The 25,345-nt window shown below is 50.0% G+C and overlaps 1 protein-coding gene across 3 annotated transcripts; it reads left to right on the top strand.

Moving 5' to 3' along the window:
* Window positions 1-191: 191 nt before the first annotated feature.
* Window positions 192-24,174, top strand: BCL6 (BCL6 transcription repressor). 3 transcript variants are annotated; one of them, XM_072962631.1, is made up of 10 exons: window positions 192-282; window positions 10,852-10,890; window positions 11,877-12,048; window positions 13,580-13,801; window positions 15,435-16,406; window positions 17,058-17,242; window positions 18,648-18,815; window positions 19,904-20,034; window positions 20,148-20,285; window positions 22,970-23,188. In XM_072962631.1, exons 3-10 carry the CDS (start codon window positions 11,888-11,890, stop codon window positions 23,111-23,113), a joined length of 2,121 nt encoding a protein of 706 aa, XP_072818732.1. In that variant the 5' UTR covers window positions 192-282; window positions 10,852-10,890; window positions 11,877-11,887; the 3' UTR covers window positions 23,114-23,188. The 3 variants fall into 3 exon arrangements, with proteins under 3 accessions (XP_072818732.1, XP_072818717.1, XP_072818723.1); XM_072962616.1 differs by lacking the exon at window positions 192-282 and adding an exon at window positions 391-488; XM_072962622.1 differs by lacking the exon at window positions 192-282 and adding an exon at window positions 8,402-9,680 and having other exon boundaries at window positions 22,970-24,174.
* The last annotated feature ends 1,171 nt before the right edge of the window (window positions 24,175-25,345 follow it).

Genomic DNA, 25,345 nt, shown 5'->3' with positions numbered 1-25,345 from the left:
TGGGGAAGAGAGGAGGAATTAGCCCCAGACCCCGGGAAAGCAAAGCGCACTCCCCCTCTTATGTCACCGAATAGCAAATTAGTTCTCAGAATTCCAGAGGCCGAGCTTTGCTACAGCGAAGACGCCGACGTCACAGAGGGGGCGCCCACGTGACGGTGGCGGAGCAGACCGTACCATCGTCCCGGGCCCGGGGAGGGAGAGCCACCGTCTGGCGCCCGGAGCCTCGCATCTAAACCTCCAAACCCTAGACGCCAAGGCCATGAGGACCTAGCAATATGCCAGGTAGTGGGAAAACGCCGTGGCTTCGAGGGCTTTTTATGGGCGAGGAGAGGCAAAGGTGGCAGAGAGCTGACACCGAGTCCTCCCCTGCCACGTAGCAGTGGTAAAGTCCGCAGCTCAAATTCCGAGAATTGAGCTCTGTTGATTCTTAGAACTGGGGTTCTTAGAAGTGGTGATGCAAGAAGTTTCTAGGAAAGGCCGGACACCAGGTGATTATTGCTGTTGCTGCCGCCGCTGCTGCTGCTGCCGCCGCCGCCGCTGTTGCCGCTGGTGCCGCTGCCGCCGCCGCTGCTCATGATCATTATTTTACCTTTTAATTCTTTTTTTTTCCGCTCTTGCCAAATGCTTTGGCTCCAAGTTTCCTATGTGTATCTATTGATGTAAATGTATATATTTATTTATTGTAGCTGTCAGGTGTTAAAATAAATGCCGAAGATTAGTCCCACGTCTCTCCCACTCTAGGATATAGATTTTTATATATTTATTATTTTATTCTTGTTGTCTTTGAGTGAATCGGCCGGTTTGGGGAGGCTTTTGCCGCCCTCCCTTGTGTTGTTTTGGTTTTTGAAAAGGAGGTGGAGGAGAGGAAGGAGGGGAATTAGGGGGTGGCCGGTGCAGAGAGGACGAGACAGTGCTTGGGGGGTGATTCGGGCAAGTCTGGGGGCTGTCTGGCCCCAGACGGCGGAGAGGACGCGCGCTCGCGCTCTCGCTTTTTCTGCTGCTGCTTGCGTACGGCTTGTGATCTGGCTGGATTCGTGCGGCTGTGTTTTTTCCCTCTTTTCTCGCTTGCAAACTGCTTTCCTTGCTCCCTCGCTCCAGCCTCCCCTTCCCTCCCTCCCTCCTCTGCTTCCTTCCCCTCTGCCGTCCTTCTTGGTAACTCCGAGAGGCGAGGAGGGAGGCTGCCCGCTCGCTCGCCCCGCTGGCTCCCTTCTACTGGCCTCGGTCCTCTAGATTCCCTACCCCCGAGCCGAGATTTGGGAGGAAAAATGCAGGCGAACTCCTCGGTTTTTTGTTTTTGTTTTTCCCCGTAAACCCAGATGAAGTGTCGGTTCTACTATTTCCTTTCAGAGCCGTGATCTTCCTAACGAGATCCGACTGTTCTGGTGTCCCCTTCCCCTGTGTTTTGGGAGAGGCTCAGCTTTGCCTGGGGGCGGGGATGTTGAATACTTTGAAAATTATTCTTTCTTGGTTGCAGTCGACGGAGTTGGGAACCCCCGCGCGTTCCCTCTCCCCATCCTGGGGAGAGAGGCTGGTGGCGGGACGGGGATTTGGGGGGTGGGGTGGGAGAGGGGTGCGCGTTTGCACCTGCGGTGCTGTTCAGCGTGCGGGGATTCCGGGAACCTTCACAGGACGGCCCAGCCAAGCGGGAAGGTGGCGGGATTTCTGGCGGTCGCGGTGTTTGTATTTTGGGCGCTGCGTGACTCGGTGTTAGCTCCCAATGGCTGTTCCCCCAGCTTTCCTAAATTTTATTTTTCCCATGGTGCAAGCTTTGTAAAAACAGGCAAATAAATTTTTAAAAACCCTGCGGGCCAGAGAGTAGCCGGCGTCAGGCTTCAGGTTCCCGAGGTCCTTGCACTGGGCGAGGGGAAAAACAAACAGCCCCAGCCCGCGTTCCTGCGTGCAAGACCCGGGAGGAGAGAAGGGCACTTTGTGGCCCTGGCTGGGGGACCCGGCGCGGGAGGAGGGGGCGCGGGCGGGAACGGGAGATCTTTGTGAGTGATTTTGCAAAAACGGATTGCGAGGTTGGTTGGATTTGCAACCTGTGGCTCTCCTCGAGGGAGTAAGAATGGGGGAAGGCGGCGGCGGCGGCGGCCCGGGGCGGGAGCGGGTAAGGAGTTGGAGCCTCGGAAATCGGCTGCGGTAGGGAGCAGCGGGAGCGAGGGGCCACCCCGCTGCCGGATGTAGTGACCGTGGTAAATGTCTTGAGAACTGTGGATTGCATTGCCTTTATGATGCCGTGTTATTGGAACTCTGGCCAAAAATGGAACTCGCGTTGCAATAATGAGTTTTAAAAGCTACCCCATGGAAAACAAGAACACACCTTAAAGATTAAAAAAGAAAAAAAAAAAAGGAATGAAAAAGACTCCTTTTATACTGTGCCCTTTCTTGGAATGTTTGACTTGGTGGTAGGGGTCCTGACAGCTGAGCAGAGGGAATGACCCCAAACTGGGTACTCAAAGTCCAGGGCTGTTACTGGGTCCCTGACCTCCTTAGTGAGCTGGTCATCCCCCTCAGGAAACTGATTAAGTCCTTTATGGATTTTCAAAAAAATCAGTTTAGTTTCCAAAGGAAAGTCTTGTAATGCTTTTACTTTTTTTTTTAATGTCAGTATATGCTTATATGCTTTTTTTTGTTTTTACTGTCCAGAAAAAAAAAAAGAAAGTGGGGCAGGAGAGAAGGAACCAGGGAAAGGGCTGTTTAGAAATACAGTTTGTGGCTCTGAGCATGCCACCGGCTTCCTCTACAGAGACTGCCAGTTTCCCTTTTTCTTTGCAAGGTGTGTGTGGTTTTAATAAATAACTTAAAAAAAAAAATAAGAGGGGGGACTGGTAAGATCTGTCAGGAGACAGGTATCTATTTTGCTCACTATTTACTACCAAGAGCCTTTGGCACTGGAACAGAACCTCGTAAATCTGCAGCCCAAGTTGAAGTTCATCTGGCCCTAGTCCACACGCTATTCCTGGAGGTAGCAAACATGAGCTCAAAGGAACGAGGTGAAATCACATTCTCACTTTTAAATATATGCTTTTTTTTTTTTAAGGAGAAAAGATATTTGTCTCTGAGGGAGGAGGAAATGGAAAGGGAGTACCAGGAGACGGGCATCCCCTTGCTAAAATGACTACAGTTGAGTCTTCAGGCCAAAATAGAAACCTCAAGATGGGAAATATCCCCCCTTCCCCCCATTTATAAATAGAAGTTTCCAATATCCTATTTGGAAGACTTTTCCAATACTGCAGGCCCAAGCATTAACTAATTGCTTAAAGATCTGTTGATAGTGGCCATAAAGCTAGAAGCTGTTTGTAAAAACTGGACAATGTGAAGAAGATAGCTAGAAGAAGTGGGAATTCTCCAATTAGCGATTTCTTCTGTACTCAATTTTGAAGGGTTCTGCCCCTTGTTTTCTTAAAAAAAGACTGTTCAATTTTTATTCTGGGTTTGGTGGACAGGGATGGGACTCAAAACTCTTAAGTTGTCGTTTGCTGAGCCTTAAAGAGTTCCAGTTATTGGTTGAGTAAATGGTAGCCATGACTAGATGTCAAAATTCTTCCTTCCCTCTCCACTGCCGGGTAGCCACACTCACAACCCGCTTTGTTGTGAAAAAAATTGATTCAGAGGAGGTGGTGCGGCAGCGCCACCCCTCGGTGGGTGAAACTATTTGCAAAAGTCAAATATTTGAAAAATATTGTGAAATGACCTTATGAGGATTTTTTCTTTCTTTAGAAAGAGGATTGATAAAACTAACTTTAAAAAAAGATTTTGCAGTTGGTCTCAAAAAGAGGGGAAAAGGCTGCTTTCCAGTTAGGATGGTGTCACAGGCAAAGTAGTTCGAGTGTGTGTGTGTCTGTGTGTCTGCATGTGCGCGCGCGCGCAGGGGAAGGTTGCTGGTTGTCTTTAAGTAGGCGAGTTTTCCAGGCGGTGGTAGTAGCCCTCCTTCCCTATTGGACTTGACTTCTCAGGGCACCTGAATTCTGCTGCCTGGCTGATACTAAGATAAAGAGGAATGTTTTGGTGTTAAAAAGCATAGTGACTGGAAGTCCTGTCGTTTTGCCAGCGATGCTGGTGGTGTATATCGGGGGATGGGTTGGGGAGGGAGGTTTGTGGATGGACTGAGGCAATGGTAGGCTGGTCTCTAGCCGGGTTTGGAGCCCTCTGGGAGTCAGAGTAGTGTGGCGCGTGCCGGTTTCCTGCACTGCGCAACAAGTGGGAAAGCCGCCGTAGTGATCCGAGCGAGGGTGCTGTGTTGTGGGAAAGCTGGCTGGTTTCTCTTCGCCCCACTGGAAGCCAGAAACGGCTCCTCCTAACCTTTCCCGCCTCCCAGTCCGAGATCAACAGCCATATTCGTGGATATGGACCAAAAGACCATATTCGTCCCCACTCCCCCATCTTCGGCTTAGCGGTGCGCAGTAAGCCTGGATGGGACTCTCCTGCCCTTGGCCTCTAGGGCCCCTTTTCTCCGTGGGAATCAGAAGTTTATTCCTGACTTTTTCGCTGGTTGACCAGTATTTGGCAGGAAGCTCTGCTAATACTGTCGAGTACCATTCTGCTTGTTGAAGACAAGTGCACCCTTTCTCTTCCCATTACATTCAGCATTTCGGACTGGAAAAATCAACATATAATACCTGAACGCAGCTCCAGTTACCGCGCTGTGATCGCTAGAGGCGTGAGCATGGGAAAGAAGACCCAGTAAATTAAATGTTTTCCAGTTTTGCCCTATGGAGGCAACCCCCTCCCCCTAATAGGGGAAAAAAAAAGTGGGGGGCAGTCGGGTGTGGAAAGCTGTGGTCGCGCGGTGATTTTCGGACAGAGTCTGCCACCTAGTGGTAGACTCTGACTTAGTTCACCGCTTTGGGCAGTCGGCCGACAGCGTCACCTTCGGGTCCCCAAGTATCTCAAACAGGTGCTAGGACTGACAGGGGGAGGACACCCTCCGATGAGGATGACATCCGACCTCCAATGAATGGATGAAAATTAGAAAGTTTCCGGATGATTGCCCCAACCACAGTCGCCCAGCGACGGGCATCTGCATCTGCTAAGAGAACCAAGTATTACCCCATTTTGAACACACTCTCCCAGTCGCTGTGGCTTCTCCCTGAGGAAAGTCGATAGTGGAGGGGTGCCACAGGGACTCTAGGACAAACAGTTCTTCACAGTTGAGGAAACAGACCTGATGAGAGGGTTAATAGTGAGTTAACCAGAACTAACCGAAACTAGATTTTAAGCTGCCGAATTCCAGGTCAGTGACTTAAAGTCCAAAGTGAATTTATCTCCACTCTTTTGAGGTGTCTAAGAGGAAGGAACACAATCAGAGGGAGCCATGATTTCAACCTCTTAGGTTACCATAGTTTGAAGAGGTTCCCCAGCTGTTCCTAAGGAATTTGTTTAGAAAAGTATGGCCCAAGATTTTCAGTAACAGACTTGAAAAGACTACAGTAGTACTAAGGGATGGGGGCGTGGGGTCTCAGATCTTGGTGGGGGCGGTGGGGGACTGTGTATGCGTGTGTTAGGGCGTGATTAAGATCCAGTCCCTAGACTTGAAGAGATGAACCTCGCTGCTCCCGAAGCTCACATTGGAATCCTGAAATAGTTCTCTTCGCCTTCCAAACTTTGCTTAGTGGCTTGGCGAGAAGTCAGTTGTGTTTGGGTCCTCTGGACAGGCAGAATGTAATCCACAACAGCTTCTTAGCAAAGTTTTCTTTTTCGGAGCTCAAAACTTAAGATGGCAAACTCGTGTCCGCGTGCTGGCGACCCCTAGCGACAGCAGGCTCATACACCCGCTGGAGAAGCCGTTGTTTCCACTGCCCTGGTCCGCCGGAATCGAGTTCAGTCTCTCCTACTGAGGGAGAAACGCGCCTCTGTTCGGGTTGGAAACAAATCTGGGGACGCGTTTGAAGAGCGGTCAAGTCTGACTCATCGCTTTCCAAGGACAGTTAGTGCCTTCCATCTTCATTAACGTGAATAAAGACCTTGGCTGACTTCTGTCCAGATCGGATTTTTAAGGGCATTGTTTGCTTGGGGAGCTCATGCCTCTCCCCTCCCCTGCCAGCCTTTTTGCAAAGGCCGAGCCCGGTCCAGCCAGGATGGCCAAAATATCTGTGCTCGGGGACGCGGTCTGCTGGCTTTGACTGCCGGCCCTTTCTGGAAGGCTGTCGCGAGCTGGGCGCCTGGGGAGCGTCCCTTCTGCAGCTCCTCTTTAGATCTTGATGATAAAACACATCCCTCTATTTTATTGCATTTCCTAGAAGCTTGCAGGCTTGCAAGACCTCTGTTGGCAGGAAATATGATGGAAATGAAAGTCAGGACATAATGTACCTGAACACCTCCTCGGTCACCCAAAAGCGACAGCCAGGGACATCGCATTATCAGATTCGCTTTCATCTACTGTCGTCTCCCCATTCTCCCGCCCCCAGTCAAGAGCGCGAAGAGTGTTTCTTCCCTAGAACAAAAACAACTGGGCGATTTGACCCTATCTCCCTGCCGCCTGACCACCTTGGCTAGACCCGAGTAGCTCATTAGCTGAGACGCTGCGGAGAAAGGGAGCGCTCCGGCAGGAGCCCTGATGCGGGTTCCACTGCGGCAGCTCCAGTCTCATTAAAATTCTTCGTCCCTGCCCCCTGAATAATGGTTTGCACTTTCAGATTCTCCTTTGGGTTTCTCAATGAGTTATTGGAATTGTTAGATTACCAATAATCCAAAAGCCAGTCGGAATCGAGAAGGGGGTAGGGCGGAAGGCATTCTCCAAATCAGGAGACTGTGTCTAAACTAGGTCAATGGAAAGGAGGGGGCGGGGCGACAAGGGTTGTCGGTTTCAAGCCTTGATGGAGGGCTCTCTCTAGTGTTAGGCAGAGGTAAAACATGATTAGGTTTGAACTCCCGGAACCACGGGACTCCATTCCAATAAATGCATTTACTTAATTTTAGCTTCCCTTCCTAGATTCTCACCCCATCCCATATTAAATTTCAGCCTTCGCTTTCACCTTCATCCCGCCGGGCGAAGGGATGAGAAACTGCTATTTTATGAGGCCAGAGAGTGACCCCGCCTCCGCTGCTTGTTGGAGGCGCGGCGTAGTGTGACGCTACTCGCCAGTTTTAGGACGGGAGTGCAGCCTTAGAGGCTGCATCTTTCGCTCTTCTATTCCCCACCCCCGGCCCCCGAAAGTGCCTCTCAGGCCGGGCTACTGAGACCGATTAGGAGATGGCGCCCAGGGGGTGTAATTCCGAGGAAGGCTACGGGAAGGCGAGGCAACCATGGAGCGCGTCTATAAGCGCGCTAGGGTTTTTGCGCCCAGGCCTCTACCTAATCCCGAAATTTTCTCTATGGTTTCGGAGAAAACGGATTCGGAAATCCCGAAATCTGGCCAAATTCAGCCTGGCAGCTCCTACTCTAAAGACCTTGGGCGGTAACCGAGCCGAGCTGCGTTCCCCTTCTTGCCAACGTAAGCAGAAGGGGCTTTCGGTTTAGTTTTCCTCCAACTCGACTGGGGCGCGCTGGATGGAGACCCTCAGCCCCAGGGATTCTTATCTTTTAGACTTTGAGGCCTCGCCTAACCACCCCCTTAAAAAAGGAATCCCGGGGTAGGGGAGCAAAACGAGAGAAAGGGAGAGAAAAAAAGACTCATCGGGCAACAAACTCTGGAATTGGGCAACTTGAAATCATGAAATAAGTGTGGGATTGGACCCAAATTCCTGGGTTCTAGGCTGGCTGTGCGACTAACTTGTCTGACTCTCCCCATTTGTAAAATTGTTGTGGGGAAAAGGTTGGACTAGGCGAACTGTGAGAGCCCTGGACCCGGCGCGGACGAGGGATTTAGGGGAAAGTGTGCCCTATTCCCCGCGAGCCTCCCCGGGCGCTCCCCGCCCCACCCCCCTGGTGAATCCCCGGAGGCCAGCGCGGCACAGGCAACGATCCTGGCTGCCGTCGGGGCCGATAGCTTCCTGGAAAGTTATTTCTCGTTGGAGCCGGCGATAGGCAGAGACTGTTCTGTGAAATCTGCTGAGTTGAGATCGACTACGTTCCGGGAATGAGAGGGCTGTTCCATTCCCCTCACTGCCCCCTGCCTTGACGGCGTAAGAGGAAAAAAAAAAAAAAAGGCACACACAATGTTAGCTACCGAGGTGCACGAAAAGTTTTATTTGAATGTAACCAAATTAAGGGCTGCCACCGGCGTACCGCCGGGTCTCCGCCGCGTCTCCGGGGGCTTGGAGGTGGACGAGCAGCGGTGCTGGCTGCACGCCCGGGGGTGGGCGGTCCCTGGCAGACAGGTATGGTGTGGTGGGGGGTGGGCGAATCCTTGGATCTGAGCCTGCTCGCCGGGGCTGCAGGGCTCGGGTTTGCGCCTTTGTGTGTGAGCGGAGACAGGGGCTGCCTATGGAGGCGGGGGAGGGGGGCGGGAAGGATGGGGTTGTTTGTACTGGCTGGCTCCCGCTTTTTCCTTCTCACTCTTTTCTCACCTCTTGTCTCTCTTCCTCTCTTTTCTGCTGTCTTCTCTTCTTTGTCTTAAGGGGAAGGTCCCTTTTTTTCTCCTCCGGTCCCTCTAAAGGATCTGCCTTCTCAGGTGCCTCACTGAAAATACAGGGCGAAAGCGCCAAGGGAGAAAAAGTGTGTGGGGGTGGAAAAGACCACGTTTTACTCTCACTCGGTGGCTACTGTGGCTGCGGCTGGGACGGGGTCTGGGAAGGCCAGGTCTGGGCTCTTCCAGTTGTCAGCTTCTCCTTGACAGCTCTGCTCTCTTGGTTGTTTTCGTGGAACACTGGTGGGGTAGCTGAAACTAGGAGACACAGTTCGTCCCGGGCTTTGCTTGGCATTAGTTCTGAGACCTTGGGCAAGACTTACCCTCTGGAGCCTCAGTGTCCTCCCAGTAAATTGGGGCTGTTATGAGGATCAGATACAATAATGGAAGGAAAAGAGCTGAGTGGTCTGTGGAAAACAAATCAAATGCTAGTGGTGCTTCAACACCTGCAGAGAGAGGTGCCATTACCCACCCACCATAACCTATGTACTCACTACTTGTGGGATCTCCTAAGATAAAGCTAGCTTAAGAAGGAGTGGACTTAATAAGGGCATGGGTCTTAGTGAATGTGCATTTGTTTTTGGTGAAGCCAGGCAGAGGTTTAGGGTGGAAAGTGCCCAGCCCAGGGCCTGGCTGACAGTGGACCCAGGGGAATTGTTTTGTTTGTTTGTTTCAATATGCATCTAGAGTGAGTCATTGCCACTTGTCAAGGTGAAATGGCAAATCTGGGCTTCCTGTGGTTCCAAAAGTCTGAGACTGGAAATCCACAAGCGAGATGGTGGTTGAAGTTGGTTCAAGGACAGCCTTAGGTATTCCACAAGTGTAGAAGGATCTCTTCTAAGGGGGAAGAGGAGAAGGTTTATAAATAAACCTCACATGTGTCTTCAGCATTCTTTTCCCAAGGAGACAATCACTGAACTTTAGCTAAGACCAATTTAGTGTATCTCTCTTTTCCCATCATAAATTAGGATGGGGAGAGGAGGAAGTAGGTTCTTTCATCTTTTTTCTATCCTCTCCCTTCCCTTATCTCCTTCCCCCACCCTCACTCACTCACATGCACACATTAACCTTGAAGCTGATGAGATTGAGTGACTGGCACTTGGGACCACAGAGAAATGTCAGAGTGTTTGGTTACAGACTCAAGGAAACCTCTCATTTTAGAGTGCTCATTTGGTAAGACTCAGCAGCCTGGAATGGGGGCAAAGTGTTTGTGTGGGGGAAGGAACTTAAAAATCAGATTCACCCACATCAGGGTGCTGTCTTGCATGTTCTACAGCACGTAGGCTGATTTGGAACAGGGATAGGAATTTGAGCCAGGAGACGTAGGGCTGGGCCACTCACCATCTATGTGGCCCAAAATGACCTCCCTGGCCTCAGGCCCCTTTACCTGGGAAAATAGTGCTAAAGGACTACACTTTAAAAAAGACAGGGCAGGGGTGGGGTGGGGTGGGGGTTCAAATATTGCTTGGTTTGCAGCCCACGTATGATCATAAATGAGAGTCTTTCACCTTTGCTTTGAATTATTTTGTTTTAGAGAACCCAGTTTGGAGAGGGTCCATATTTCCTGAGTGCTCCCTGACCAGTTCTCCGCAAAACTATGCAGTTAAATCTTTGACCAGCAGGGGGAAGCACAAACTTGGAAGTTTGTAGCAAACTATCTGGTCTTAGACCCAGGGAGGGATGAGAGGAAATTTTGAAAGAGAAGGCAAAGATTCTCGAGAAAAGAGTAGATAAGCCATTTCAGGTTGTATTCTGCAGATTTCTTATTTCATCTTACGTGTTTAGGACAGTCTGGAAATACTGCCTGGCTGTTTGTTCTGAGCAAGCCACTTGAACCTGAGTCTCAGTTTTGTCACCAATGAAACAGGGATAAAGATATTGACCCTGTCAGGTTTTGGAATCATTCTAAGACTTGAAAGATAACATTTTAGCAGGTTTTGAAAAGCTGCCAGAGTTTTTAGACCCCTGTAGGATCACTCTCATTAATACTGAAAGAATTACTTTTCTTATTTTTTCTTTCCTGTAAACTCAAGGGCCTTTGGATGGCATACATTTTTTACTTTGAGAGAGGAAATAAGTGTGTATAGGTATATGTAATTAGTGTATGAAATTGTATTCCCAGTACTCAGGGTAAAAACTTTATTATCGCATTGCTTCGGGTGCCTGTTGTTTCCATGAGCGCCAAGCTGGAAAAAAATGTTTGCTAGCTTGTGGTAAAACTGCACCAGCTGGCAAGCTGTAGCTATCAAAGTAAAACTAAGTATGTGTGTCCTAAAATAAGACTATAGTGGACAATCTTACATTCATTAAATCAATTTCTGTTTGCCTTTTCTCTTCCCTGCAGGTTTTAAGCAAAATTTTGGACTGTGAATCAAGGCATTGGGTAAGTACATTGAACTATGTGCTTTAAAAAGTTGTGGACAGATTGGTTCTTTTGAATTTGCCACTGCACATGTTTCTGTGAATGGTGCCACTTTTCATTAGATTAGATAAAGGAGAACAAATTCCCTCTCCATCACACCCAGCCCTTACCCCTTTGCCGTGCATTCAACAATCTTAATATTGTTGTGTGAACTTGTTTCGTGGTTCACGTTAATTTGGCACCTGCTATGCACCAGCATGTGCTAGGTGCTTAAGGTACATGTAGACAATTCTGAAGGCAAATAGAGGAGAGAGAAATGGTGGCTGGGATCATGAAATGAGATACTGATGAGAATAGCTGAGTTTTTTTTAAGCTTTTTTTTTTTTTTGGTGGGGAGGTAATTAGGTTTATTTGTTTGTTTGTTTGTTTGTTTTAATGGAGGTACTAGGGATTGAACCCAGGACCTCATGCATGCTAAGCATGCTCTACCACTGAGCTATACCCACCACCACCTCCCCACTCCCACCCCAAATAGCTGAGATTTATGAGCATCTACTATGGACCAAGCATGAAGCTCTGATTTTTACAGCCACGTAGGAATTACTACTCCCAATTTGGGAAACCAAAGCCCAGAAACAGTAAAACAATCTGCTCCAAGTTACACAGCCTGCAACAGGTATGGCCAATGTGCTAACCTTCAAAGCATAGCTTCTCTCCCCGGTCACACATTCACTGCCTCCCAGTGCCGGCAGAGTGTTTGGTATGTGGGAAAAACATTCAACAGATCTCCATTTCCTTCGCCTTTCCCCTGTAGGGCTTTCTGTTCCAACTTGTTGGATAAAGATTGTTCTCTTGATTTTCATACGTGAAGAGTCATGCCCAGAGAAGGGCCATGAGTTGTTTGAAGCACAAACACAAGGGAGCAGACCAGACCATCTGCTATCACACTCCTGGTAAGAAGGAAACAGATTCTGGAGGACTAACGGGATTTTGACCTTTTCTTTCAGGTGAAGAAAAAATGGCCTCGCCGGCTGACAGCTGTATCCAGTTTACCCGCCACGCCAGTGATGTCCTTCTCAACCTTAATCGCCTCCGGAGCCGTGACATCCTGACTGATGTTGTCATAGTGGTGAGCCGGGAGCAGTTTAGAGCCCATAAGACAGTCCTCATGGCCTGCAGGTGAGGGGTCTGGAAGGGAAAGGTGGAAGATGGGTACGAGGCGGGTGGTGGTGCTGGCTGCCGGTTCTCAGCATCCGGGCCTCTTGCTGTGTGAGGGGCCGAGTCTCATTTGTCCCCAGATCTCTAGCACATGGCCTGGCAGAGTGGGTTCCCAGGAAGCAAATACACAAACACACTTTTAGAAAAGAGTTTCTGTTCTATGGGAACAGAACAAGAAGAGATCATACACTGGCTCCACAAAAGGTGTGTTTGGGAGCAAATGTGGAGAATAACCTCAGTGAACCAGTGGAAAAATGAAACGTGAAAGAGTTTTCAAATGTTTTAAGCAAGTTTATTTGAAATTTTTTGCTCTTTTATTCTGTGATGGTATTACTTTTTATCACGACTACATTTTCATGGGTGTTGCTGAGCATATGTAAGTTGGTGAATGTGAGCTGGCTAATCCCTCATATTTGTCAAGTATTTCGAGTGTTCAGGGCAGTTTTATGTTACATCACCTCCCTGGATCTTCATAACGGCCTGTGTTATGGGTGACACATGATTAGCTCCATTTTATAGATGATAAAAATGAAAACATGCATAGGGAAACTGAGGTGGAGTCAGGGGTCTTGATTGCCCGTAGAGAACTTATTCAACATCTACAACAAGCACTTCTTTTTTTTAATAGCAGAGAGAAAAATATTAGAGTGCTAACGGTGTGCCATGCATCATTCTAAGCCCTTTACATCTTCATTCTTGCCATAGCTCTGAAGGCAGACATCTGTCACTGCTTAGCAGATAAGGAAACCGAGGTGCAGAGAAGTTAAATATCTTATCCGAGGTTGCACAGCTACTCCCTGGGTCAAGTCTGACCCACTTCTGGCAATATGCTCAGAAAGAATAGACGCGAGATGACAGCCCAGAACTCCGGCCTCCAACTGAGTGCTCTTCCCTCTACCAAACACGCAGTATCTGGAGGCATGACTTGATGTTTACTTGGCTCTCCTAGAAAGACTGACCTTGTGATAGTCTGTGGACTTTCGGAAAATCAGTAGACTGCAGGTGTAGGTGTCACTTTACTTGTCGTCAATACCCAACTCACTTCTTAAAAAATACAATAGGATTTTTAAAATAAGGATAACGTGATGGAACAAGAAGGGAAATGCTTATTTCAAAGATAGAGACTAAGCATAGTTACTGCAAATGAGTGTTAAATTTAACTCTGGCCATCTATGCAGTTAAGACCAAAAGGGATACACGTTCTATGACTGTGAGAAAAAGCACTTCACCTCTCCGATCTTAGTCTCACCCATTTATAAAGAAAGAGAAGGATAGAATCTACCTGGCAAGGTTGTGAGGAACCCAGGATAGTGTATGTAAAGTGCTTAATGACTCTGGCATTTAGTAAACTCTCCACAAAGGGCAGCTATTATTAATTGCTATGGAAGTTCTAGGGCTTGGTCCAGGGCAGAGGGGCTGAGCATTGATGCTGACAGTAGTTGATGACAGTTTCTATATGTCTGTCATGGTGAGACGTTTCTTTGTTTTACAGTGGCCTCTTCTACAGCATCTTCACAGACCAGTTGAAATGCAACCTTAGTGTGATCAATCTGGATCCCGAGATCAACCCAGAGGGGTTCTGCATCCTCCTGGACTTCATGTACACTTCCCGGCTCAACCTGAGGGAGGGCAACATCATGGCCGTGATGGCCACGGCGATGTACCTGCAGATGGAGCATGTCGTGGACACTTGCCGGAAGTTTATCAAGGCCAGGTAAGCTGCCACCCAGATGGAAGCCTTGGAATTGGAAGGGGCCAGAAGAGATGAGAAACTGTTGATAACGCACATGTGCAGAAAAAATAATCCTCTGTGATATGCCACAACCTCCCTTTCCACTATTTTTGCACAGTCCCCTTGTCCAGATGTGCCGTGTGCATCCCTACTGCTGGCTTCCTCCCCTTCCCCCACCCCGATCCTGCAAGCCACGTTTGGATGCCAGCTCCTCTGTAGATCTTTGTGCAGTTATCACTTAGGTCTTTCCTCAGCTCTTCAGCTGTGTCTCAGAGCCTTCTGCCTGTCCTTTAGACCCGGCTTCTGTCTGAACTATTTGCATGCATGTTTTAGATCTCCTTCAGGCTTCCCGTGTAACTATTTACATATGTGCCTTAGTTCCCCCGCCAGCCTGTGGGTTGCTTTACTCATCTTTTCTGTCATCCTGTTCCTACGAAAGAGGATGTTTATGGTATTAAATTGGGGTCATGGGGTGTAACTCCCTACCTGAAGGCTGGTAAGACATGACCCTCATTGAAAAGTAGGGAACCTGATAGCCAAAGAAGGCAAGAGCTTTACTAAGTGGAACAGAGGCTCGGGCCTTGACTTCTTTAGAACCATTTGACTCAGCCGCTCCAGGGTGATTGCATCCCTTCTCAAACAAAAAGGTTTCCAGCCTCTGTTTGAACATCTCCAGGAGCCAGGAACTCAGTGTTCCCAGAGCCACGCCATCTCCCTTGGACAGTTTGGAAGCTCCTTTTTGTGGCGAGTTGAAATCTGGCTCCCTTCAGCTTCCGGCCTTGCTTCTAGCCCTGTTAACTGTGATCGTACTGAGCTGGCCTATTTTTCGCCCATATACTGTTGCTTCCAGTACATGCAGCTGGAGCTGATTGTCTCCTGTGGGTGATAATGCTGGCAAGATCATCACTGCCATCATTTAGCAGTACTGTCTCTGGGTCAGGCCTTGTGCTGGGAGCAGTTAAGTAACTTGCTCCAGGTCACAGAGCTGCTAAGTGGCACAGCTGGGCCTGGAAACCAGGTCTGGCGGCTTCAGAGCCAGGGCTTCCAGCACTGGCCTGTGCTGCCTGTTCTCCAAAGCCAACTTCCCCGTGACTCTAGTCAGCACATAGGGCAAGTCCTTTCTTCACAGGACACCAGTTTGACAAGGGCCCTTTAACACGTGGCACCAGCATTGCATGAATTCTTCCCTCCCTGAAGCTCAATTTCCATGTGTGTAAAAGGAAGCTAATCAAACCTGCTCTACCTTCCTTGCAGGATTCCGTGGGGGTGAAATGAGATGAGGGCTCTGAAAGCTTGATGCGCTGTAACAGCAGAATAATGATAGATAATCATAGATCACACACACACATGCATATGTGACTTATACAAGATCCCATCTAAACAGTCACTGATTGTGTGGATTACTCACTTCCCTTCTCTAGGCTTCGGCTTCCTGACTGTGGGCTAGATTGCTAGATTTTTAGCAGGACTGCCTTGTAACTGCAAGTGTTTCCTTATGCCAGGGCCGCATCCCCTGTGTCTGCCTGACCCACGCACAAATGTGGGTTCCTAGACCAGTGTCACCTGGGAAGTTCTGATATGGGGTTTAGTGTCTTCTCTCTTTTCCCTCTTGCAGTGAAGCAGAGATGGTTCCGGCCATCAAGCCTCCCCGTGAAGAGTTCCTGAATGGCCGGATGCTGATGCCCCAGGACATCATGGCCTACCGGGGTCGCGAGGTGGTGGAGAACAGCCTACCGCTGAGGAGCGCCCCCGGGTGTGAGAGCAGAGCCTTCGCCCCCAGCCTGTACAATGGCCTGTCCACGCCACCCGCCTCGTACCCCGTGTATAGCCACCTCCCTGTCAGCAGCTTCCTCTTCTCTGACGAGGAGCTGCGGGATGCCCGGATGCCTGTGGCCAACCCCTTCCCCAAGGAGCGGGCCCTCCCCTGCGATAGTGCCAGGCCGGTCCCCAGTGAGTACAGTCGGCCGGCCCTGGAGATACCCCCCGGCGTGTGCCACAGCAGCATCTACTCGCCCAAGGAGGCAGCCCCAGAGGAGGCCCGGAGTGACATGCACTACAGCGTAGCCGAGGGCCCCAAGCCAGCCGCCCCCTCAGCCCGGAGCGCCCCGTACTTCCCCTGTGACAAGGCTGGCAAGGAGGAAGAGCGGCCGTCCTCAGAGGATGAGATCGCCCTGCATTTCGAGCCCCCCAGCGCACCCCTGAACAGGAAGGGCCTGGTGAGTCCTCAGAGCCCCCAGAAATCTGACTGCCAGCCCAACTCGCCCACGGAGTCCTGCAGCAGCAAGAACGCCTGTATCCTCCAGACCTCGGGCTCCCCTCCCGCCAAGAGCCCCACCGACCCCAAAGCCTGCAACTGGAAGAAGTACAAGTTCATCGTGCTCAACAGCCTCAATCAGAACGCCAAGCCCGAGGGGCCTGAGCCGGCCGAGCTGGGCCGCCTTTCCCCTCGCGCCTACGCTGCCCCTCCGGCCTGCCAGCCGCCCATGGAGCCCGAGAACCTTGACCTCCAGTCCCCAACCAAGCTCAGCACCAGTGGGGAGGACTCCACCATCCCACAGGCCAGCCGGCTCAATAACATCGTCAACAGGTGACTGCGGAGGCAGTCGGGCTGGGGGCAGGGTGCCCCGGGCAGGGTTCTGACGGACGCAGGGGCTGTGCTCCTCTCTAGCCTGCAGTGCTGAGCATGTTGGAGGTGTGGGAGAAAGGCTATTGATTGGATTAGCCTAATAGGGAAGGACATTAAGTGTCAGTGTATTTTCATAGCAGAAGAGGTCATTCCCCTGTGCGGTAGGAGAGCATCCTAAGGACCCCCAAGCTCCTGCAGTCTCAGTGTGGCTGGGGGTCCTCCTACTTCCCCTGGACTGAAGGAGGCCATGGACTGCAGAGCTGAGGGATAAGAAACCGGGCCTGGGGCGGGGGAGGGTATAGCTCAGTGGTTGAGTGTGTGCTTAGCATGCACGAGGTCCTGGGTTCAAGCCCCAGCACCTCCATTTAAAAACAAACAAACAAAAAATTAAAAAAAAAAAAAGAGGCAAGAAACTGGGCCCAGGAGCAAGATCTCAGCTCAGTTTGACCCCGTCAGTGATCTCCAGGTAGGCTTGAGGATGAATATCTCTGTGGCTCCAAATCCCAAGGAAGCCTCTGGGCTTCCCTGAGCACAGGGAGAAGGGACGGCATTGAGGCCAGGCGGAGCGCACTACCCCATCCAGCTGCTGAGGCTCTTTCCTCCTGCCCACAGGTCCCTGACGGGCTCCCCCCGCAGCAGCAGCGAGAGCCACTCCCCGCTCTACCTGCACCCGCCCAAGTGCACGTCCTGCGGCTCGCAGTCCCCGCAGCACACAGAGATGTGCCTCCATGCTGCCGGCCCCACGTTCCCCGAGGAGCTGGGGGAGACCCAGTCCGAGTACTCGGATTCCAGCTGTGGTGAGTCCCTTTCCCTCCCTCCCCTGGCCAGGGGGAAGGAAGGCCGCTGCCTCTGCTCCACAGGGCTTGTGTTTCCCTTTTATGTATGTTGTTGGGAAAAGCCCCCATTGGAAGTCCGTTGACATCTAAAATCACCAGCCGATCTCCCCACTCTTGGCCTCGTGGGGAACTAGGCTGACCAAAGCGAGGAACAGGGCATTCCAGTTAATCTGGGGGAATAGAGAATGACCACACTGCCTTTCCAGCTTCCTTCTGGCAATGATAGCTGTGGGGCTGGCTATAGCCAGCTCCCAGGGCCTCCTCGGTCCCTCTGGACTCTAACTTCTGGTGCTGATTGGCATGCCTGTTAGTTCGCCCTGCTAGGCTGTACATTCTGGAAGGAGAAGCGTCTGGCCTTATTCATTCCGTGCCTCTGGTAGGGCCTAGCGAGCCTAGCATGGAGTAGGTACTCAGTTAATGTGGGCTGAACTCAACGAGTTGAACTGAATTATTGAGTTGAAGTTTCTGAGAAGTTGGTGACTGGCACCCCCAGGTTCCCCCTTCCCCCAGCTCTGGCTATGGTAGCATAACCCAGTAATACCTGTTTAGGGGTCAACCACCATGATGTATCATTTTCAAATTGTTAAAGCAAAAGAAGAAAATCAATTACTTGCATTGAGAGGTTTGGCACAGGTTCTTGGACTGATAGTTGGGTGAGCAGGGACTGTCCCCTCCTGTCCCCCTGGCCATTTGCCTTTGCTCTGCACTCCAGTTCCTTCTCTCTGGGCCTCTGTTTCTACACCAGCATCTTTGGTCTCCCTATCTCAGAAGTGTTTGGAAGACACAAAGCGCAGATAGGTGCAAGGGTGACCATGGTCACCGTTAATGCCTCCTTCAGTGACCTCAGAGTATCGTTGACTTTGATTCATATCTTACGTTCCTACGATGCTTTATGTTGTACAATATGCTCCTATGAGGTAGGCAGGGCAGGGCTTTATGATCCTGATTTTGGAGATAGAGACACAGACAGAAACTGTCTTACCCGAAGGCTTCTGTGTATGAATATAAGTAAAACTATGAACTGATAAGGAAAGTGAGTTCTCAGAGCTCTGGAGAGAAGGAAGTGCCGTGCTGAGTCTTCCTCAAGCTGGTGCAGGCCCTGTGGGTTCCTGTGGGTTCCTGTGGGTTTGAGTTTCCCTCCTGTGCCTTAGTATTCCAATCTGTGTCCTTTCTCCCCCAAGACGGAGACTCTATATGCTCAGAAAGAGTCCCCACAGGCCCTTTGCTCTGGGCCCCCGTGAACGCTGGGTGGGCAGGGTGCTGGGGGCTCGGTCTGCCACTGGGGGTGGCTGCAGAGGGGAGGGGCCTTGGGGCCCTTGCCTCCCCTCCTCGTGCTGACTCTGGTGTCCCCTCCCACCCCCCACAGAGAACGGGGCCTTCTTCTGCAATGAGTGTGACTGCCGCTTCTCTGAGGAGGCCTCACTCAAGAGGCACACGCTGCAGACCCACAGTGACAAGCCCTACAAGTGTGACCGCTGCCAGGCCTCCTTCCGCTACAAGGGCAACCTCGCCAGCCACAAGACCGTCCACACGGGTATGGCCCTGTCCCACCCGCCTGAGGCACCTGTCCCCCCTCTCTCTGACGTTGTGGAAGGGAAAGAGAGCCACGGTGGCCCCAGGAAGGGCAGTTAGCTTTGAAGTCCAGGGCCCAGGGGCAGGATGGGGAGAGGACTTTGGAGAAAGCAGTGTGGGGCTTGGTGCCCGGCCGCAGGGAGCAGACGCTGTCCTGGCCTGAGCATGGGCCCAGCCCAGTCGTGTCTTTCCTTAGTGACTTGTCCACACCCTGTATTCTTTGTCTGTCCTCTGAGATGCTCTGTCCTGCTTCGCCTTTGCTGGGGCTAGAAGTATTAATCCTGCTGGACAGGGGAAGAAACCTAGGCTGAGAGAGGCAAAGTTGGTTTTTATAAAGCCAGAAAAACACTAAAGGCCTCTTGATCCCCTCTGAGGGCTCGTTCCTTATCGACTCGCATTCTTTACCAGGTAGCTTCCAGTAACCTAATTGCTGTCCAAAGTTGACTCTTGGTATTTTAAATGGATCCATTATCCCAGAAACTTTCCATGAAGGAAGGCTCAGTCCTTCTGTTGGTTTCCTCTGTCTGGGAATCTGCTCCAGCTCAGGCCCCACCTCTCTTGCAAATGGAATCTAGCTGTAGTTGCCATAAGTGGAAAAGCATGTTTGTTCTAGAAGAAACTAGAGCAGCCTGATTGTATCTCTCTGGGGAGTGGGGTGATGGCCGAATCAGTCTCACCCAAGGCAAGAGCTGGAAGAGCCTCCCCAGGTCATCTGAATTCACCCCTCAGCCCCCAGAGAGGGAAACCGAGGCCCAGAGAAGGAGAGTGGCTTGTCCAAGTCCCACAGTTGGGCACCCCTAACGACAAGCCCTGGTCCTGAAACCTCCCTGCCTGCCCCACACCTGATGCGGCTTCCCTGCTGTGCTGCTGTGTGTGGGAGAGAGGGGTGGCAGGCCGGGGGGCAGGCCCTGGCACCTCTCTCTGATGTCTTCTAAGGGAAAAAGAGCCAGCGTGGCCCCAGAAGGGCAGCTTGCTCTGAAACCCGGGACCCAGGGACCACGGAGACCTCCGCTGAATATAGCTTTCCTTTTCTCCTTCTCTGGGTAACAGGCGAGAAACCCTATCGTTGTAACATCTGCGGGGCCCAGTTCAACCGGCCAGCCAACCTGAAAACCCACACCCGGATTCACTCCGGAGAGAAGCCCTACAAATGCGAAACGTGTGGAGCCAGATTTGTGCAGGTGAGCCGGGGCTGCAGGGAGAGGCCCCCACTTCAGGGTGTGGATGGGGCCCAGGCGGCCCGGCAGCCCTCCCCGGCACAGCCCCTCACTGTGCTCTGCGCGCTTGCCTGCAGGTGGCCCACCTCCGCGCCCACGTGCTCATCCACACTGGCGAGAAGCCCTACCCCTGTGAAATCTGTGGCACCCGCTTCCGGCACCTTCAGACTCTGAAGAGTCACCTGCGAATCCACACGGGAGAGAAGCCTTACCATGTACGTGAGCTTCTGGTGGCTGCTGGCTGCCTAAGGGGGCAGGGAGGTGGAGGGTGGGGCAGCAGACCTGTCTGCTCCAGTCTCAGGAACGCAGCACGATGACCCCTGAACTCTAGTGGTCATAAGGCCTGGATTTGGGCCTGATTTTCAAAGACATCTGGCTTGACCTTGAACTGAGTCTCAGTTTGTATGTCTTTAAAGTGGGGATAATGGAGTAGATGGTCTGGGCCTTAGGAAAGAGGTCTGGACTATAGATACATAGATAGTGGAATCATTCATTCATTCCACAAACTTATTTATTGAGTGTTTACAACATGCCCCTAAACTGGGCTGGATGTCTGTTTACCTAAGAGGAGCTCAGGTATTTGAGAAGCAGCAGTCATAGAAAAGGAGTGGGGGGACCAGAGGAATGTGGTGATAAAAGGGGGAGAAAAAAAAATCAAAATAGAGAAAAGGCCATTTCAAGGAGCAGGCAGCCAGCAGCAAGAGGCCGGGATGTGGCCGTTGGAATCATAGGGTTTTATGGCAGGGTCTCCGCCAACTATGGCCTGTGGGCTAATTTTTGAAATTCTGTGAGCCAAGAATGGTTTTGATATTTTTAAATGGCTAAAAAGAATCAAAAGAATACTATCCTATGACTTGCAAATGATGTAAAATTTAAATTTCAACGTCCACAAATAAGGTCTTGCTTGCACGCAGCCTCTCACTTGTTTACGTATTGTCTCCGGCTGCTTCCAGGCTACAGCGCAGAGCTGAGCAGCGTGTCCGAGAGTGTCAGGCCCACAAGGCGTAAAACATCTGTTGTCTGGCTCTTTGCAGAAACACTTTGCCGATCTCTGCTGTCGAGGGGAAAAATGCTGGCCAGGCAGCTGGGGTATCTGCGTTCTTATTCTGACTTTGACCCTTTTTAGGGCCGTGGGCAAACCCTGACCTTCTCACTGGGCCACAGTGGTCTCTCTCTGTGAAACCGTGAGGATGCTGTGGATGAACAGTTTTCAAACTGAGCATCATTTGGGTTCTGCAGCCCCGCAGGGCAGGACTGGAAGCCTCTTTCCCTTTCCAGTTTCCATTTAATTGAAAAAAGAGTCCATGGCTTACAAGTGTGGAAACTACTGTCACAGGCAATGCTGACTTTGATGAGTTTATGGCATCTCTCTGGGTAGCGAGGAGCACACATATAACCCACATCACAAGTGTTAACCTGAAAAGGTGGTTATTTTTATTCACTTGTTTATCAGTCTTTGAGTATCTTGTTACTTGCTGTTTGTTCTTGGGCAAATTGGTTATCTTCTCAGGACCTTAGTTCCTCCTCTGTAAAATGAGCCTGATAATAGCACCTACCTCCTAGAGTTGTATGAAGTTAATGGATTCCCTAAAGTGTTCTGAACAGTGCTTGGACATCACAAGAGGCCAGTTCACGTTTGCTTTATAATGATTTGTTAGACGTTTAGATGAGCAATATGTAAGAATGAGGAGCGACCTCCGGAGAATGTTGACATAGTCCCTGGCGGAAGGGGAAGCCAGGGCTCAGAGGGAAATGCCCTGCTCAGAACGGACACACAGCAGCGGGGGGGATAGATGGAGGAGGGGGGCATGTCTCCCAAGATCAGGGCTCCTTCTAGTCACTGTCCTGTCATTTTACTTTTTTATTTTCCTAAATTTATTTCCATTTTTATATGAAAACATATTCTCTATATGAACTTATTTTGTTACACTTTTGTTAGAGAGCAGTTTTAGATGTACAGAGACGTTTCAGAGAGAATACAGAGCGTTCCCATATGCACGTCCCCTGTTGCTAACATCTTACCAGTAGGGTACATTCAGCACAACTAATGAACCCATAAGGGTACATGATTAATAACTAAAGTCCATACTTTATTTGGATTTTCTTAGTTTTTACCTAAAATGGCGTTTTCTGTTCCAGGCTTGCCTTCAGATTACCCCGTGATGTATAGTCATCCATTTCACTTTTAAGTAACTTTCCCACTGAAATTATCGTCCATGCATTGAATCAAAGGGAGAAACAGCTCTACTTGCTGATACTTTGTTACCTTATCTAAGTTAAAGGAATGTAAATGCATTATTTTAAAGCATGTCCAAAACTCAAGAATTTTCATGAATTCAGACCGCTCTAATCCATTTGTCCAGATATTTTCAGATTTATTGCATAATTGCCTAAGAGGTATTTTCTATATTTTGGGAAGATTATAAGTTTAGTAAGAAGTAGTTACCACCATCAAAGCATTCCCCACCTAAGAAGGACGCTAATTCATGAGACGGCAAGGCTCTCTGGCATTACCCGGCAAGGCCAGAAATCTTACAGAGGTCAAAGGAAAAAGGGATTGTCTTCATCCTAGAGAGATGCAGAAAAGCCTTAATAATTAGGGAAGTGTGCATATGAACTGTGTTTTGGGGTAAGACTTGAACTTGTGGAGCTAAAGCAGGGAAATGCATCTCAAGCAAGGGAAAGTGCATGAGCAACACTTTGGAAAGCAGGGAAAGGACATTTGCAGAAAGCTTACTTGTCTCTTAGCAGAAGCCAGGACTCATGTGGGTTCTCAACCTGGCCTTCCAGAAGGAAGAGCTGCCCCCTTCCTCGAAGGGAGACGCTCCTTCTCAAGGTCCTTGAGTCATGTCTGTTTCCTGGGTTGATGACTAACGGTGTGCTTCTGGTTCTCCTTCAGTGCGAGAAGTGCAACCTGCATTTCCGTCACAAAAGCCAGCTGCGTCTTCACTTGCGCCAGAAGCACGGGGCCATCACCAACACCAAGGTGCAGTACCGCGTGTCCGCCACTGACCTGCCCCCGGAGCTCCCCAAAGCCTGCTGAAGCACGGAGTGTTGATGCTTTCGAGCCCCTTCTCAGAATCTACCCAAAGGATACTGTAACACTTTACAATGTTCATCCCATGATATAGTGCCTCTTTCATCCACTAGTGCAAATCATAGCTGGGGGTGGGGGTGGGGGGAGGGGGCCGGGGGGCCAGGGAGCCCAGGCAGCTCCCCTTCCCCCGCTGCCGTAAAACATTAAGAAAATAATATTGCTTCTTCTCCTATGTGTAAGGCGCACCATGTCAGCAAAAAGCAAAATCATTTTATATATCAAAGCGGGGGAGTATGCAAAAGTCATGACTTAACTTGGTCTGCAAAATGAGGAATGTATATGTTTTGTGGGATCACATGTTTCTTTTGTATGTAAATGTGCGTTCTTTTAAAAGAAGAGACTTCGGTATGTTATCAAAGAGAGGGCTTTAATTTTTTTAACCAAAGGTGAAGGAATATATGGCAGAGTGTAAATATATAAATATATATATATATATAAAATAAATATATATAAACCTAAAAAAGATATATTAAAAATATAAAACTGCGTTAAAGGCTCGATTTTGTATCTGCAGGCAGACACGGATCTGAGAATCTTTATTGAGAAAGAGCACTTAAGAGAATATTTTAAGTATTGCATCTGTATAAGTAAGAAAATATTTTGTCTAAAATGCCTCAGTGTATTTGTATTTTTTTGCAAGTGAAGGTTTACAATTTACAAAGTGTGTATTAAAAAAAAAAGAACAAAAAAAGCTGCGGAAGGAAAAATGTGTAGTTTTGTTCTAGTTTTCGGTTTGTATATACCTGTACAACGTGTCCTACGGTGCCTTTTACCATGGAAGTTTTCAACTGGGGACGAACGTGCCATCCCTTTTTGAAGTGTAGGCAGACACAGGGACTTGGAGTTGTCACTAACTGAGCTCTCTTTGGGAATGTTTGTCTCATCACATTCTGCGTCATGCTTGTGTTATAACTACTCCGGAGACAGGGTTTGGCTGTGTCTAAACTGCATTACCGCGTTGTAAAATATAGCTGTACAAATACAAGAATAAAATGTTGAAAAGTCAAGTCGGCTCATTCCAGGGGTCTTTCCTTGTGCCGGAATCGGGACTTGAAAGGGTCTGATTCCCCAGCTTTTCCCCTGGTGGGAGGTGCTCGTGGAGTGCAGCGGCTGATGGCTCGGGGGTCTCTTGGCTGGGGTTTGCTCCTGGTAGCTGGGCAGGGACCCACCTTTGGCTCCTGGCGCCAGGATGGACCACAGACTCCAGATTCTGGTCAGGAGGGGCTCGGGCAGGGGCTTTTGGATGGACCTCTCACCTCTGTTTCTGGCTCCTCTTTCTGTGTTTTCACTCAGAGCTCTAGGCTGAGCGTTAAATAAAAGACCTCAGTTTTAGCCCTTCTGACACCAGTGTATGAGTCCTCACCTCCTCTAAGCCTTGGAGAATTTGTCCATTCTGTGAAGCAGGAAGGCTCATCTTGTCTCCTGGTTTCATAAATAATTTCCCTCTGCCGGGATCCAGTGTGAAGGCATCTGCTCTGGTTCATGCATCTCTCAGCCTTGGTGCTTCAGAGACTGCTCTCTGCTGGGTGATGGACAGACGTCTACAGACTCAGAAGCTTTCTGAATTGCTACTAGCCAAGCCAGCCTCCGTCCTAGCAGAAGTGTTCTTTGTCCCCAGAACTCAGTGGTGCAATCAGCCATCTTCTCCTGTGTGACTTAGGGCAGCGTTTCCCCTCTGGGTCCCCCTCCCACCCTGTCCCTGAGGGGTTGGATTAACTAGACCATTTATGATTCCATGAATCAGACCTAAGTTCACTCTATGGCTTTGGCACCCAGATTTATTTTACCTCGAAAAACCTGAGGGACCAAGTTTGATTGACAGGGACTAAGAGAAGAGAGGTTAAGTTTGGTCCTGGCCCTTGGCCCAGGGGAGAAAGTCCCCACCCACCTCTTCCCGTTTCTGGGTGGCAGAGGGGCGGGGACAGGAAGCAGAACCTTTCCCGGGCCGTCGGGCCACTGGCTGGACAGTGGTGTCACTTGGCAGTGCCCCCGCAGCAGGCTTGGAGCACGTGCGGGGAAGCCAGCAGGAGCTGACCACCCAGCCCCAGAGACAGCCTCACAAAGTGACACCACCCTCTGCCAGCCACACGGCCTTCCGGCTCAGGTTTCCTCTGAAAATTACTTTAAAGAACCTGCCAGCTTGAAGCCTCAGCTCACCTTGCTCTTTGAAAAGGGAGA

This window comes from Vicugna pacos, chromosome 1 (genome assembly GCF_048564905.1).
Source record: "Vicugna pacos chromosome 1, VicPac4, whole genome shotgun sequence".
Lineage (NCBI taxonomy): Eukaryota > Metazoa > Chordata > Mammalia > Artiodactyla > Camelidae > Vicugna > Vicugna pacos.
The sequence above is the reverse complement of the archived record's forward strand: the minus strand, read 5'-3'. Positions and strand labels throughout refer to the sequence as shown.

Bases quoted from the DNA above. Each gene is read 5' to 3' on its own strand.
- BCL6 (XM_072962622.1), top strand. From the start codon at position 11,888: ATGGCCTCGCCGGCTGACAGCTGTATCCAGTTTACCCGCCACGCCAGT. The intron at 13,802-15,434 runs GTAAGCTGCCAC...TCCCTCTTGCAG, and splicing joins CGGAAGTTTATCAAGGCCAG to TGAAGCAGAGATGGTTCCGG. The intron at 18,816-19,903 runs GTATGGCCCTGT...TCTGGGTAACAG, and splicing joins CCACAAGACCGTCCACACGG to GCGAGAAACCCTATCGTTGT.